Genomic DNA, 17,457 nt, shown 5'->3' with positions numbered 1-17,457 from the left:
AACAGCCATGAAGAAGAAACATTAGAGCATCATGAGAAATAAAATTGGTACTAATGGATCTTGATGCAGCGTCTGGACCCCAAAGAGACCAAGATCACGTCACAGATAATCTTAAACACAACAGAACAGATGTCTGGCTACCACTTAACGACAACCACCACCACCACCAAAACACCGTATGACCGTACTTGAAGGCAAACAGCAAGTAATGTGGGATTTTCTCAACTGGGCCCAATAATTCCATCCTTGGACTTTATATCAAGAAATGAAATGAAAATGTGCTCCAAAAAGCTAAAGGCAAAGAGTCCGGAGAGAGGTTTATAAAAGGAATGTAAATGCCCTGATATGGGACACTTTTCAGAAATCACAAAATATTTACTTCAGCAAAAAGAGAAGCATGTTTTCCTAACGATTCACAGCTCTAGCAGGCATAGAACATCATTATCGGAGTTCATGTGAGGCAGAAAAAAAGAAAATAACGAGCAAGTTCAAGCAATCCAATGTTTTGTTTTGTTTTTTTTTCCAAAAGGAGGAAAAAATGATGATTTTTAATGACCTCTCATATCCCACAAGGAGCTCAAAAACATTACTGAGGAGCTATGCCGAGAGGGAATAAATTACAGATGGAGCTTTCCACAAATGGATTTTCATGTGCAGGACCTTGGGGTTTTTCAATTAGGAATCTTAAAGATGGGATCTAGAAATTGCAACATCCTGATCCTGAGAGGCAAACTACTGCAGAGATCAACACAAGATGGAGTTGCACAAAAACGATAATGTGATGACAATTGAACTGAGAATTTCTGGCAATTACTCAGACTCTACTAAGCAGAGCTCAATGCAAAAGAGACCCTAAGAAGATGCCAACAGGATAAAAGAATAAAACAAACTTGAATCATTGTGGACAGAATGAAAAATCAAAAGGGAAAAGACCATGTTAAGTAAAGCCAAAGACAAACCACAAACTCAAGGGACAAAACAGACTAGGCTTAAGGCTGACTGAGGCCACGGCTTAAGGTATTTTAAGCAAAATTGACTAATATATGGTGGAATAAAAAAACAATTAACACAAAACAGAGTTATTACTAAGCAGTTTAGGCAACCTAAGGAACAAATAAGAATTTCGTTTTTATAATATTTGGAGTCAATTAAAAAAAAAACCCTTTAACTGACAAAAGCAAAATATATATTTAAACTAATAGAAGATTTTAACCTTGAATAAAAATAATTTTTGAGAATCAGCAAATAAACAATAAATAATTCAGTGAGAAATGCATGCCTATATTAACATATTTGACTTAAAAACCCCTGCCTCACAAAGAAGCTAATTATGCTGGCCACGCACAAGAAACTGATGCAGAAAATCAGAGCATCAAGGGATTACTCTGCAATGAGAAAAACAACCATCACACAGGTGACATGTTTACATTCACCAGCATACCACCTTGGAAAGCAAGCCCAAATGTGGCAGGCTGTATGGTGTAAGAATGAGACAAGGTAACTATAATCCCATGGATGCTCCTTCCTTCCAGATCTATCAGGCGGACCAGATGCTCAGAGGAGCCAGCTCAGGGTGGTGCTTCAAGGGTGCAGTCAAGGACTGCCTCTGCAACACTTCCAGTTCTGCAAAGCCCCTGCTCCCTAATGCCTCTCTTGCCAGGAACACCTTTTAGATGTACTGGTACATTCATTACAAGTCTTGAGGCCTGTGCAACCACTCTGTCTCTAGACAACTGGTCATATCCATTCTGAACACTGCAACATCCTGATCCTGATTGCACATTGATGGCATAGTTTAAGTTTCAGAAAGCAACCTTATTTTTAAGTTCCTTGAGTGAGGCGGGAGGAGAGAGGGAGATTTCATTGGTACTTCAGCCAAGTTTGTCAAGGGCTCTTTATTAAGAGCAATCTGGGGCTAGAAACGCAGTATGTCTGAAAAGACAGAATGTCCGTCATTGTTGAAGCTGGGGTGATGGCATAGGGGGGCTCGTTAGGCTATTTTATTCAAAAATTTTTAAAAGAAATAAAATTTTTTTTTTAAAGAACTAAAAACACCTGGCTGGCAGTCATACATAAATAATCAATTGTCTATAATGAGGCTTATAATATGTTGCTAAGAATATACACACGCCGATGAATTCATTTGGTCATTCAAAAAATATTACAGCACCGTTTATATGCCAGCTCCCGTTCTGAACATACAAAGTAAGCAAAGCAGACTATCTTAGGGAATCCACAGTCCAGTGGGGGAAAATGGTAAGGGTTACATTTGGTACTTACTATGCACAGAGATACTTTAAGATATCAAAGGGGAACATTAGACAAGGTGATAAACAGATACTCTTTGTCTAGCGACAATCAAAAAGCAATGACTTGGAAGTTAAGAGTATCGAGTCTAGAAGCAGACTTAGTTCTAATTTCAAAGTCATTCATCGCTAAATGGCAAGTATTGCCTTAGGAAAGCCTTTAATTTCTCTAAGCCTCAGCTTCCTAATCTAGAAAGCAGAGATGATGCCAATATTAGAACGGACCAGATGTACATAAAATCATCTGTGTAAAGTGATTTCCACAAAACCTGCCAGAGAGTAAACATTAAATAAAAGAAGGTATAATGATCATTATGGTTTAGAGCAGTTTGGGTGGTGATTTTTCTGGAAATGAGAGGATTAAAAGAGGCTCTTTCTGGTCCGTAATCCTATAATATTAAGAGCCTCAAGACTGAACATAGGTGAGTGGTACAAACATCAGGAACAGGGGAAACGAATGAATAACTATAAGCCAGAAAACTGGCTGCTACACGTGTTCTTCCTGCGTCCACTTCACCAGCAAGCACCACAACATGGGATGCATGGCAAGAACCCTGCAGATTCTGAGCTCAGTGATTCACCGCACTTGAGATTCCAAGCCCAGCTGCTACTTGGGACACCATCTCTCTGGTAACAAAAACAAATAACGTAACAAAGCCTGAGTAATAACTGGCCTGGCACTCAGCAACAACCTAATTATGAAGACACTGAAATTTGCCATTAAGCTATAAAGAGGGTACATGATTTTCCACATTTAATCATCACCCCACTCTCACCCCTCACCCATGCCCATTCATCTTTTAAGAAACCCAGCTTGATTCTTAATAGTGCTGCCATATGAAGAAATAATGATCCCTGTTAATGCACCTGAAAATACAACATCAGCCTAGAGAAGGAGCGTTCAGCTCAGAGCCCTTTAATGAAACTGTCAGGACCACCCTGAAGTATTTAAGTTCTGTAAACGCCAAGTAAAGAGAAGAGCTAAACAATTAAGGTAATGGATGACAGCAAGCAAAGAAAAAACTAAGGTGATTATCAGAAAAATCTTCAACACTGCCCCTCGTATGCCATAAATTTTTTTCAAAGGAATCTGTGGAAACACCCAAGTTTTGGTTACATAAAATTAACTCAGACTTCATGGAAAACACTGTTGGGATGATGCAAACTTTAAACAGAAAGAGCTACAGTCTCTTCTTTCTCAGTCTTTCTAGGACTCTTTGGAAAAGTGGGCAAAAAAAAAAAAAAGCACTTTTTTTTTTTGGTCCATGAGCACACTTTCTCTTATTTTAAATCAAAGTACAGTTGATTTACAGTGTTGTGCCAACTTCTGCTTTATAGCAACGTGACCCAGTCATACATATATATACATTCCTTTTCTTATAGTCTCTGTTGTGTATGTCTGTGAATCTGTTTCTGTTTTGTAGATAGGTTCATCTGTACCATATTTTAGATTCCACATATAAGTAATATCATATGGTATTTGTCTTTCTCTGTCTGACTTCACTTGGTGTGAGAATCTCTAGTTGCATTCAAGTTGCTAAAAATGGCGTTATTTTTTCTTAGTTATGGATGAGTAGTATTCCATTGTCTATATGTACCTCGTCTTCTTAATCTGTTGATAGACATTTAGATTGTTTCCATGCCTTGCCTATTGTGAATAGTGCTGCTGTGAACATAGGGGTACATGCATCTTTTCATTGAATGCTTTGTCAATGTCCAGCCCTTGACCAAGTGTCTCAGGCGGTGCTGTCCCAGGCGGTGGTACTGATGGTCTGTGTGGCTGTCTCTCCACTTTGCCATCCCGAGACTGGCTGCTATGCTTTTCTCCAAGGCTTTGAAGCTTCCCTTCTGCCCTGAGTGATCTCCCTGTCAGTTAGGTGGCCTCCCAGGGTGCAGATTCCTTTCTTCTTTCACAGCTCCCCCTCAGAGGTGCTGGTCCTGTCCTGATTCCTTTTTTTCCTCCTTGCTCTCTTTCTTTTTCCTTGTGGTCTACCCAGCTATGTGGAGGGTTTCTTGCCCTTTTCAGAAGGCTGAGGTCTTCTGCCAGTGTTCAGGAGACGTTCTACGTGAACCATTCTACCTACATGCAGCTTTTCTTTTTTTTTTTTATGTGCTTGTGGGAGAAGGTGAGCTCCATAACCTACTCCTCCACCATCTTGATCATGCCTCAAGAGCACATCCTTGAACCTTGATAACACCTGGGTGGCAAGACCTGTGTGCGCTTAGTTCCCCAAAGTGTTCCCAGCATGGATCAGAGCCTTGTGTGTCCTAGATATGTGTGGCAATATCAGTAAAGCTTTTAGGCTAGGAAAAATGTGCATGTAATTGCTGGTCTAAGTGCTATCCAGTTGAAAGTAATTTCTTCTTTATACAGTAATAGAAAAAGAAGCAGGAGCAAAGGGGCCAAATACATGGGCACTCTAGTAAGCCCCTCAGGTAGGACACAACCTGGTGTGAACTTCATTTGGATCCACACTATGCCTAAGGTCACCTAATGGAAAATTTATTTGGAGCCAAAGGGGATGAGAAGGATAGCAATAAATAACTGCTGAATGAATATATTAATGAATTTGGCATTATTATTATTTGCAATGTATGGCTTCTTAAAAACACCAATGCATGGCATAGGTCTGATGACATTAACGGACTTTTTTTTGTTTCCTTTCTTAATTTTGCAAACTTAAGAGAAAACCATTACAGATAGATCTTGGGCAGACAGGAGTAGTCACTTAGACGGACTTATTTGCCATGGGCCCCATCAACTGATTTCTTTGAAGGAATGTGAATCTTCAAATTCTTGTCTTCCTTCCCTATTAACCAGGTAATTGATAGAAACTTAAGTAAAGACTAATAATAATAATATTTAGTTATTCTGTAGAGTGCTCTACATTAAACTACAACATATTTGCACCCCATTATCTTATGCAGTCTTCACAAAGTCCTCTGAGGTAACATAATGAACTTTTTTTTTTGTCTTTTTAGGGGCGCACCTGTAGCATATGGAGGTTTCCAGGTGAGGGGTCAAATCAGAGCTGTAGCCACTGGCCTACACCACAGCCACAGCCATGTGAGACCTGAGCCACATCTGCAATCTACACCACAGCTCATGGCAGTGCCATATCTGAGCTGTATCTACAACCTACACCACAGCCCACAGCCACGCCAGATCCTTAACTCACTGAACAAGGCCAGGGATCAAATCTATGTCCTCATGGATGCTAGTCAGATTCACTTCCGCTGAGCCACAATGGGAACTCCTGAACTTTTATACATAGAGCGGAGAAGGCAAAGTTCTGCACCTCAAGTTTGAGCCTAATTTTGTTCCCAGCTATGAAACCTTAACAAGGATAATATTTCAGAACTCTAACTTATTTTTTATTTTTATCTATAAAAAATGGAATAAAAATATCTCACATGCTCACTATGTGTATTAAATTAGAAAATATATGACCACTTCTTGCAAAGACTCCCCTTATTGGTACACTGGCAGGCTAGATTACTTGCAAATCTTTCCTCTATAAATTTCGCAGAAATATGGGATAAAGTATAACCAATGTCCTCTTAAATGCATGGCCGAGATAGTAAAGAAAATCACCAGGGGTCAAAATTAAGTATACCGAAAGCCAGGGTGCTAAGCATGAGCTGATGATGAGACTACCATGGGGTAACTCAAAGATGTCGTTTTAAGGGCCACAGGGCATAGGAGACAAGGCCTTGGACCCTCACAAAGTGAAAAAGTGACAGTGAGACTCATATATACACCATGGTCCTGGAAGAGGGACACACAAGGTGGAATGTAGAGTGGGAAAAAATGTACATATGTACACCTACCAAACCCAGGAAACAAAAAAGAAGCTCACTTATCTTGGCCTATACTCTGCGTAAAAGAAAAATGTATCTCCTGCGGATTCACTATCATGAGAGTTTACTATCATTTGGGTTTTGTTTTTAAGATTACACTTGGCAAATGAGAACACTCCAAGATGAGAAATCAGCACTACAAATGTGCTTAGCACAAGCATAACAGATAAAAAACCTCACGACAGAGTTCATAATTCCAAATTACTACATACAAGGAAAGAAACCCCCATGTCAGCAGCGATAACAAATAGCAGAATTAGTTCTCCCAGGAACTACAAATCATAGAATTACCAGATACCATAGCGGCCAGACTCTAGGGTGGCCACATGAACACAGTGTCTCCTAGTGTTCATTCCCTTTCATAACCCTCTCCTTCTAAGTGTGGGCATAATGCATGGCTTGTTTGTAACTAATAGAATACAGCAACAGTGATGAGATTTCTGTGATCTAGTACGAACATACAATGGTAACGCCAGTCTTACGAAGACACTTTCTCCCTAGCTGGTCTTGGAGAAGCAAGCTGCCATGTGGAGAGGGCCATGTGGCACAAAGCTGAGGGGGCTTCTAGCTGAATGCCAACAAAAAACTGAGTTCTTATCCAGGTGGTCTGCAAGGAATTGAAGGCTGCTAACAACTGTGTGAGTGCTGAGGCAGATCCTTCCCCAGTTAAGCCCCAAATGAGAAACCAGCCCTGGCAAAAATCCTGACTTACACCCTTGTGGAAGACCCATCAAAGTTGTGCCCAGACTCCTTATCTGTATAAACTGTGAAGTACTAAATGTATATTGTTTAAGACACAAAGTTATGATAATGCTCTATACAGCATCAGATAACTAACACTGCTATAGACTGTGATATGTTTAAAATGCTTAAAGAAAGAAAAAAAAAACATAAAGAAAAGAAAAAACCCCAGGAAGACTTGAAAAACACAAGTAGAATGTCGAATAGTTAAAAAAAAAAAAAAAGAATTCCTTAAATGATTTAACTCAATGGATGAGACTGAAATCTGCTGAAGAAATAATATATGAACTGGAAAGTAGATCAAAGAAAACGGATCTATTTCAGTTTATAACATATAACGCAGATATTACAAGACAGAAAAACACGAGATACTAAGAGAAATAAAGGACAGACTGAAAAATACCAACACTGATCAGAGAATCCAGAATGATAGAATACAGAAAAGGGAAGTAGAAACACTCAAAGAAATAATGACTGAAGACTTTACAGAACTAATGAAAGATATGATTCCTCAGATTCTAGAAGCAGTTTAAGCCCAAGAAAGATAACTTTAGTAAATACCATTTAGGTGACATATAGAACCCAAAGTCAAAGGGAAGATTATAAAAGTCAACAGTGAGATAAAAACCTCCTCCCTCAAAGGAATGAGGGCAGACTCTTCAATAATAGCAATAGAAACCAGAAGACAGTAAAATAATATCTGTAAAGTGCTGAGAGAAAATTGTCCACCTAGAATTCTATATTCATCTAAATGATCAGTGAGAGAATAGAAGACATTTTCAAACAAACATAGCAGAGAGATTCTTACCACTAGTAAATCCTACTAAAAGATAATCTTCAGGAGTTGCCACCATGGCTCAGTGGTTAACAAACCAGACTAGCATCCATGAGGATGCGAGTTCAATCCCTGGTCTTTCTCAGTGGGTTAAAGATCCAGTGTTGCTGTGAGGTGTGGTGTAGGTTGCAGATGCGGCTCAGATCGTGTGCTGCTGTACCTATGGTGTAGGCCAGCGGCTAAAGCTCCAGTTGGACCCTAGCCTGGGAACCTCCATATGCCGTGGGTGTGGGCCTAAAAAGACAAAAGGACAAAGAAAAAAAAAAAGATAATCTTCAGAAATCAAACCCAAAGGAAGGAATGTGATGCAAAAAAGCAGCGGTAAGCAGAAATCAGAGTGTGATTAAATCTACAGAATACTGACAGTAATAAAAAAAAAATAGTGAAGCCTGCTTGGTGGGTATAAAACAAAATTTAAAATGCCATACAAAATGATATGCAAAATGAGCAAGGTGGCATGAAATTCTAAGATCCCTGAATTGCTTAAGAGGAGGAGAAAAGGTAATGATTATTATAGACTTGCTTAATTTCAGTGTGCATGTTAAAACTGTAAGGGTGAGAAAAGAAAGAAAATATGTAATTTCCAAACCTGTAGAAGGAAGTAAAATGTAAAGCACTATTACTACTCACATTTTATAGAACATGAAACTGAGGTTTATTAAAATGAGAACTGACCAAGTTTACTGACCTAATAACTAACATAGTATGACATAATTCAGATCTTTCAACTCTAAGATCTGTGATTTTTTTTTTTCCATCAATGTCATATAGCCTCTGATTTGGGCAATACATTAAAACAAAACTGTGTGTGGTATTATACTGTGTTGTTGTATTATACTGTGTTATAATAACCCATAATGGAAAAGATTCTAAAAAGAATATGCATGAATATATAAAAAACACTTGGATGTACACCTGAAACACTGTAAATCAACCATAGTTCAATTTAAAAAGTGTTACCCTGATGGTCAATTCAATAAGGCAAAAATCTCACATTTATGCAAAAATATCTTCATATTAGGTGGTTCTTTGCAGTAAAAATGCTGTGGATTTACCTATCAGTCCTCTTATTCCTTACTTTGCTTCATTCTTATCTACCCCCGTACGTACTAATTCCTACATTCTCCATCTAATTTTTCTCCCAGGCTCTAATTTTTACCGTTTTTTTCTCTCTTCCTCCTTCTCATTGATTTTTTCATTTTGAACACATTTCTGTTTATGTGTAAACATGTATGATGCTTATGCATCAAGCATGTTTACTAATTTCTTTAAAATCTTAATGTATATGCTATGGAAAGTGGTAAATTCTAAATGCATCATTTGGGAGGATATATTTTGTCTGAAAGATTTCTACAAAGATGGAAAAAGTTACAAAAGACAGAAGTACCTAGATCTGCTTCATTCTATTGTAGTGCTCTATCGCTGAAGCAAGTACGTAATGTTAAAAAAGCAACAGGACCACTGCGGCAGCAGTCTAGGCTCCATGTCTCAGCAGTGAGAGATGGTCCCTTAATTAGTTGTTCCTAGAATCAAAGACTGTATCCCCACACCATGGTGGTGACTCCCTTTCTCCTTGCCAAACCCATTTTATTTGGTTCCTAACTGTACTATTCTATCTTGAGGCTATGCAACAAAATCTTCAGGATATACCCAAGACTGTAGTTTCAAATGTCTGGACCACAGTCAGTCTTGCTAACTCAATGTTACTGAACTCCTATCTAGTCTGCCCACAGATATTTCTGCAATACTTCTTGAAATAATAAAACTTCGAGGTGTAATTTGCCCACCAACATACAGACAAGCATGTAAGTCATTTGTAATCCATTCCTGGTCTCCTATCACCCAGCTTGTCAGACATATAAAAACAGTAAAAAAATCAAGTTCATAGCACTTTAACAAAGTGTTAGCTGATTAAATTCTGCCTTTGGCATGATCAATCCAAAGATCTATATTGTAAATGTAACTTTGAAGGAAGTCATACAGCATTTCTATGATAAACAAATGAACAGTATTTCATAAAGTAACCATAGACCAAAAAGCAAGAAAGTTAAAAAAAACACATGGTTTGCTCCTTTTATCTCCTCCTATTCACCTCAAAGCAAATGTCTCCATCGCTCCCCTCTTTACTCTCCAAAGGAAAACCTAGGAAAGGATAAAATGTTTATATGCCTCACTCTCCCAGACTTAAGACAGTCCTACAAAGCTATAGTAATCAAGACAGTGTGGTGCTGATACAAAAACAAACATACGGATCAATGGAACATAAGAGAGAGCCCAGAAATAACCCCAGACACCTCTGGTCAATTAATCTTCGACAAAGGAGGCAAGAATATAAAATGGGAAAAAGACAGTCTCTTCAGCAAGTGGAGCTGGGAAAACTGGACAGCTGACTGTCTTGGCTATTGGAAACAGTGCTGCTATTCACACCCTCACATCAGCAGAAAAATAAACTCAAAGTGTCTTAAAGACTTAAACATAAGACCAGATACCATAAAACTCCTAGAGGAGAACATAGACAAATCATTCTCTGACATAAACCATCAAATGTTTTCTTAGGTCAGTTTCTGAAGGCAATAGAAGTAAAAATAAAAATAAACAAGTGGGACCTATTCAAATTTACAAGATTTTTCACAGCAAAGGAAACTATTAAAAAATGAGAAGACAACCTATGGAATGGGAGAAAATATTTGTAAACAATACAACCGACAAGGGCTTAATATCCAAAATACACAAACAACTCATACAACTCAACAACACCAAAAAGCTAACAACCCAATGGAAAAATAGGCAGAAGACCCAAACAGACATTTTTCCAAAGAAGAAATATGGACGGCCAGTAGGCACGTGAAAAGAGTCTCAGGATCACTAATTATTAGAGAAATGCAAATCAAAGCTACAATGAGATACCACTTCACATCAGTCAGAATGGCCATCATTAACAAGTCCACAAATAACAAATGCTGGAGAGGGTATGGAGAAAAGGGGACTCTTATATTCTTGGTGGGGATGTAAATTAGTACATCCACTATGGAAAACAGTATGGAGGTTCCTCAGAAAACTAATATTCAATGTGATCCAGCAACCCCACTCCTGGGCATACATCTAGACAAAACTATAATTCAAAAAGATAGATGCACCCTCCCCCGTATGTTCATAGCAACACTATTCACAATAGGCAAGACATGGGAATAATCTAAATGTCCATCAACAGATGAATGGAAGAAGGAGGTATGGTACATGTATATAATGGAATACAACTCAGCCATAAAAAAGAAAAAATAATGCCATTTGCAGCAACATGGATGCAAGTAGAGATTCTCATACTAAGTAAAATAAGTCAGAAAGAGAAGAACAAACACCATATGATATAACCTATATGTGGAATCTAAAATATGGCACAAATGAGCCCATCTACAAAACCCAAACAGATTCACAGACACAGACAACAGACTTGTGGCTGCCAAGGGAGGTGGGGAGGGAGTGGGATGGACTAGGAGTTTGGGGTTAGTAGATGCAAACTATTACACATTAAGAATGGATAAGCGGAGTTCCCGTCGTGGCGCAGTGGTTAACGAATCCGACTAGGAACCATGAAGTTGCAGGTTCGGTCCCTGCCCTTGCTCAGTGGGTTAACGATCCGGTGTTGCTGTGAGCTGTGGTGTAGGTCGCAGACGTGGCTCGGATCCCGCGTTGCTGTGGCTCTGGCGTAGGCCGGTGGCTACAGCTCCGATTCAACCCCTAGCCTGGGAACCTCCATATGCCGCGGGAGCGGCCCAAGAAATAGCAACAACAACAACAAAAAGACAAAACACACACACACACAAAAAAAAATGGATAAGCAATGAGATCCTACTGTAGAGGGAACTATATCAAATCTCCTGGGATAGACCATGATGGATGATAAGAAAAGGAATGTATATATCATATGTATGATTGGGTCATATTGCTGTACAGCAGAAATTGGCATGACATTGTACATCAATTATAGTTTAATAAAAAAATAAATTACAAAAGTTTGTAGGCCTCGATCATCACAAAACAGAATGATCAATCTCTGAATAACCAAGACTTGACTGTATCCTGTTTCACAATCATTAATAGCTGGTTGAATAACACCGTTACGAAGACTTAATGTCTCCCAGGCTCAAACAGAATTTCTGCTTTTACAAGTGCATGGAAATACGATGATTATGAAAACAACAACAAAAGACTATTGAGCTGCTGAAGATTTTAGAAGGAGCAAGCTTTGTAGCAGTGGAAACATAATAAAAATCACAGATGATGCCTCCCGCAGAGAGGGGCAATCAGTTAGGGGGAGGAGGAGAAGAACTACAGGCAAAGGATTAATAAGCAGAAGAGCCAATTGTGTGGTCTCAGAAAATGCTACTGGCAAATTAGAGATACCATTTCATGATTTCATGGAGTCCGATCAAGGAAGTCCTTATTCTTATGGTAAAAAGTACAAAACTCTGTCAGGTGATTTACAAAAAATAGTTATCAATGCCAGAGTCAAGGTGGTGGAAATAATAACAAATACCCAGTCGTACTCTCTGATGTCCTATATAAGATTATAAGATAATAAACAATATGACAAAACCAATCTCCTCAGCATTGTTCAGGGGAAGGTCTGCTGGAACGACTACCATTTGAGCTTATAAGATCCACTTAAGTGGTCAACAGTTGGAGAAGTGATTAGCAATTTTCTAGGCTTCATGATCTCTCTTCATAAAAAATTGAGAGAGCCTAAGAAGAAAAAACTGAAAAGATAAGTTAGCTTAAGTTATAATTCTATTCCCTTTCCTTCTCCCCTCAAAAACTGACTACTCTGTCTTTCTTTTTGCAAAGATTCCTCTGTTTTCCCCCCTCTAATTTGCCTTGGCAAAGTCTTAAGGGGTTCTTTTCTCCAATTCTAAGTATCTGTCTTACACGGCGTGTAGTACAGAAGCCCAGGCAATGACACCATGCCTACACCATGTGGAGTCAGTCAACATTCTTTCCCCCTCTTTCGACAGGCCGACAGCCTAGTATCTCCAACAGCTGGTTCTGCAGGAAGCTCAGAGAACAGCTTTGGTCAAGGCCTCGGCTCCCAATCACTTCAATGATTCAGAATCCTCTCTCAAGGTTCTCTTTTAAATCAGACACAACAAACCAATAAGTCATAAATTAGAAAAAAGAAAAAAAAAAGACAGGATGTCCTTTATTGGAAGAAACACTTAATCCGCAGCAAAGAAAACATAAGGCAAACCAAATAAAATAGATAAAAACTGAGAACTCACAAAGCCGATTATAAAACAATATTCTGCTGACATTTAAATAAAGGAAGTCAATGGCAGCAATTTAACGGCTGCCTTGCAGCCCACATTCCTAGATGTCTCTTGGTCGGGGCTGGACACAGCTTATCATTTCTCTATGTACTTAAAGCTTCACATTGACCTAACATTATTTACTACTTACTTGGGCTTGTTTGCATACTTTAAAAGGGTGAAGTGTTTCTTGGTAGAAAAGCTGATGATAAGCTTGTAGGTCAAACCAAAAGTACACACTGTTCTTCCACAACTGCAGATGGAAAAGTACATAAATTAGTACCACCCAATTAGTAAAGCTCTACAAAGCTCTAATTAATTTCAAATAAAAATAATTGTTTAGCTCCTTGGTGTTACTATAAATCAGGTTCAATTTAAGATGGTTTTAATATTCTATCGCACACTGGCAACATACAAAATATTTCTTGGTATTGTCACTAGAACATTATATTTTTGCATATATTTCTCACATAACTGGTCATTAAAAGAGTAAGTGTTCTAGTTAATGTTTAAAAAGTAATCACACATTTCTGGCATGAAACCAAAATCTGAAGATATTTTGATATATATGGGCAAATGTACAATATACCAGAAGCAAATACTACTCTAATAATTGAGCCAGTGGAATACTTTTCATCTGAGCAAAATGAAGACTGTGACCACAAGCAAACATACAAACAAAAAAACCTGGATATAAGCTTGTCACTATTCGTTGCAATTGTAATTATTAGAATTATTAAAAATAAAAATTAAAAGTGATAGAAATTTCAGCTTGAATTTAATATACACTGCACTGAAACAAAGTTATATGAAAGTAAACTATAGTTAAAAATGCAAGTCAATCCTTGTCTAACTATATTTTACTTTTATTTGTAATTTTAGTAGGATAATGAAGCAAAAAGAATTATAATTAAGATATTTAAAGTTTTACTAAATATAGTATGAAGTTTCTTATCAGAGGAGAGAGGAATTTTAACATGAAATATATTACTTAGCGTTAAATTTTTTAAGCCTCTCATTTAAAAATGAAATATAAATTTAGATTTAAAATAATTATCTTCTACCTTGTTCCCTGAATTCTCACAGAATTTAGTAAAGAAGAATCCAGCTCTGTTTTCTACATACAGGGATTGCAACAAATTTTCCATGTCAAATCCTCCCAAGGCACCATCTGCCATTGTTTTAATCTAGATAACAAAACAGAAGGACATTATCTACCCAGAAACATTGTCATTTTTATGGCTTTGTACAACAACAGGGTTTCATAAACTCTGCCAGGCTGTCATTTCCCCACTGGACTATTTTATTTTATTTTTGTACCATATATGTAATTAATGCAGTATGTTTGCATCTGACTGTCGCAAAAGATTCGTTTATGGAGCCAACAATAGCAGCAGAGTTCATTCTATTATAAAACCAATCTGATTTCAAACAATGTTAAACTGACTTCCAACCTCAACTATTTTCACATTTCAGGCACAGTGATACCATTTTAGGAGTCTTCCAAATCTCTGCTGGTGGCCCCTTTCCTACATATTTACTGTTATTTTAGCCTTGAGTTGCTGCTATAATAGCTACAAGAGAGTTATAAAAAGAAATATCTTCAAGGCCTCTTAGTGCTGCTCATTAACTGTCCTTATGGGGTCCCTCTTTGGACAGTCTTCATACAGGTCATGGCCTTCAGAGTGTAAATGGCAGTCTAAGTTCTCATAAAACCTTGGTATTTATGGGCTTCTCTGCCAACGGTGCTGGCAAGCCTAACACCATTCCTGAACATCAGAAAGCTGGGTATTTCTCTAAGCACAAGAGTAACTCTAGAATAAGAAAGGGCATCCACTATTCACATGAACCCTTTGCTTTTTGTTGTGAGGAACTCAGACTTCTTTGTAATCTTAAGATAACTGTGGCGTAGACAATTTAAGGTTTAAGTCAGGTTCTTGCTCTTTGTCAGTGTCTCTCTGCCTCTCCCTTTTGTCCCCACTACTGAACAAATTCTGAGATGAAAATTTAATGTTTTTAATGTTTAACCACTGGCATTCCAAAATCAAAAAATCATTATTTAGGTAAGAAAACATGTTAATTAGAAGAAAAGGAGAATTGTTTGCTTAGAATAAAATAAATGGTACAAAATTATATCTAAATGTTCAGACTACCAAGGTTTCTACCTCAAGTTAATTGTTAGAGAAGGAAATTTTCATTTAAAATGGGTGTACTAAATCCACACTATCAAGGTAGCCACACCCTACAAATACTGCTAGTAGCTTTCTAAAACTTCTAAGCTTCCAAAATAGAATATCAAACATTATTTTTATCAACTGTTAAACATTTAAAAAAAATCCTAGAGGGTCATATTTTCTGTCTTAGGTTTGATGATAGCAAAACCAGAGAACATAGATGCTTCTGAAAAGAGTAACCAATGGAGTTTACAGCAACATGGTACCATAACAGAAAACAAAGTTTTCATATAAAAATTCTTACGCAAGGAAAAAATATTTTTTGTTTAGTAAATTAAAAATTATTATGGTAAATCAATAAAAATTCTCTTAAATCTGGGGAGATTAATTAGGTCAAGGAAGAATCAGATTAATCAGTCCTCAAAATACTTACCAAAGGTTCTTCTGTGTAAGTATATCTTCTATCCAGCTGGGGCTTCAGACATTCAGAAATGTCAGTAAAAGATGTTAAATGAATAACTTTGCTGCTTTCTGACATGTGCCTTGACCTAATAAATTACATGGATAAGAAGTAACTGATCAACAAATACTTTGAGCACCTTCAGTATACCTGGCACTACACCTTAGGGGTGCTTCTAAGCATTGTTGAGGGAATTAAGAAAAAAAAAAGTATAAGCATCAGGTCCATCCCTCAAGAAGTAGTTGAGAAAATGAAGTATAGTCAAACAGAAAGACAGCTCTCAATAAAATAACTGCTTGATGAATGAATCTGAAAATATATTATAGATAGCAAATGACTGGAATGAGTCATAAAACTGTGGGTGTATAAGAATGAGTTCCTTTGAATTATATTAGTAATTTAAGAAATGAGATTTTTTTTCCTGAATAATGGATGGGAGGTATATTTTGTGTGGGTACGTGTTTAGAACGGTTCCTCAGATGGGGAGAATAGAGAACAATACATGAAGGAGGGCAATTGTTTAAAGGGCAGCAAGTTGGAGTTCCCATTGTGGTGCAGTGGTTAACGAATCCGACTAGAAACCACGAGGTTGTGGGTTTGATCCCTGGCCTTGCTCAGTGGGTTAGGGATCCGGCGTTGCCGTGAGCTGTGGTGTAGATTGCAGATGTGGCTTAGATCCGGCGTTGCTGTGGCTGTGGTGTAGGCCGGTGGCTATGGCTCTGATTCAACTCCTAGCCTGGGAATCTCCATATGCCTCAGGAGCGGCCCTAGAAAAGGCAAAAAGACCGAAAAAAAAAAAAAAAAAAAAAGGCAGCGAGTTAATTTTCTTAGAGCAAGAGGACACTAACAGCTAAACTACATACCAAACACTCTGCCAAATATAATTCATACTATGATATTTAATCCTCAAAACAGGTGGGATTCATAAGGGCTTATATATGGTAGTTTAAGATGAGATAATGGAAGACTTTAGAGTTAGACTAATGACTTTGGACATTATCTTTTTACATTTTCTTATCCAGCTCCCTCTCCCACGGTCCACTGCAATTATTCTAAACCTCATTTTCCAGCTCCATAAAACATGCCCGTTTCAACTCACCAAACTACCTCCACTCTAATACACCAACAGATTGCTTTGCAGGCTCTTCTCAGACAAAATGTAGGGGCAATATGCTTCAGTTTCCCCTCCCCCATGGAGCAGACACTATTGAATGACTGGCTAACTCAACACCCACTGAGTGACATGTGACATGTTTCTACAACCAGCATCACGGAAAAAATAAAAAATAAAAATAAAACCCAAAATATTCAGTTATCAAGACTCTTTTCAGTGAGGGGTATCCGTATAACAAGAGTTGTGACTAACGAGATTTTAAAAGTAAGTCTGCTGGGGAGATTCGATGAAAGCTTGCTTTTCTGACCAAAGGGGGCAGATTAATGGATACTTCCCCTCCTCCTTCTTTATGATTTGAAAGCCTGATGTCAGGACTTTTAACATCACTGACTATAAAGACATAGCCAAGAGCATTATAGAGAGTCTAGGCCTTAATACTTATGATCTGGTGAACCAATACTGGTAGTTGGCTACACTCAGATTTCTTGTTCTTTGAAAAAAATAAGCCAAATTTGTCTAAGCCATTGTTAACCAAGTTTTCTGTTATTTTCACCTGAAAACATTTACAATTTATCTATCAACAAACGTATTCACCTATAACCACCCTTATTGCCTTCCATCCTATCTCAGGAAGAAGTTTCCCGTCTCCTGTCCAAGGTAACC

General features: G+C 37.9%; 1 protein-coding gene across 2 annotated transcripts in view; it reads right to left on the bottom strand.

Annotated features, from left to right (window-relative positions):
• RGS22 (regulator of G protein signaling 22) overlaps nucleotides 1-17,457 on the bottom strand; it is a 154,301-nt gene that overhangs the window by 56,715 nt on the left and 80,129 nt on the right. For both annotated transcript variants that reach the window (XM_047783528.1, XM_047783530.1), the window contains exons 12-14: nucleotides 15,654-15,768; nucleotides 14,111-14,233; nucleotides 13,198-13,299 (exon numbers count right to left, since the gene is read on the bottom strand). In XM_047783528.1, the coding sequence (XP_047639484.1) occupies nucleotides 13,198-13,299; nucleotides 14,111-14,233; nucleotides 15,654-15,768 (340 nt within the window). The remainder of the gene's footprint in view (nucleotides 1-13,197; nucleotides 13,300-14,110; nucleotides 14,234-15,653; nucleotides 15,769-17,457) is intronic.

Source organism: Phacochoerus africanus, chromosome 6 (genome assembly GCF_016906955.1).
Source record: "Phacochoerus africanus isolate WHEZ1 chromosome 6, ROS_Pafr_v1, whole genome shotgun sequence".
NCBI lineage: Eukaryota > Metazoa > Chordata > Mammalia > Artiodactyla > Suidae > Phacochoerus > Phacochoerus africanus.
Note: the sequence above shows the minus strand (reverse complement) of the source record. Positions and strands in the feature narration are given on the sequence as shown.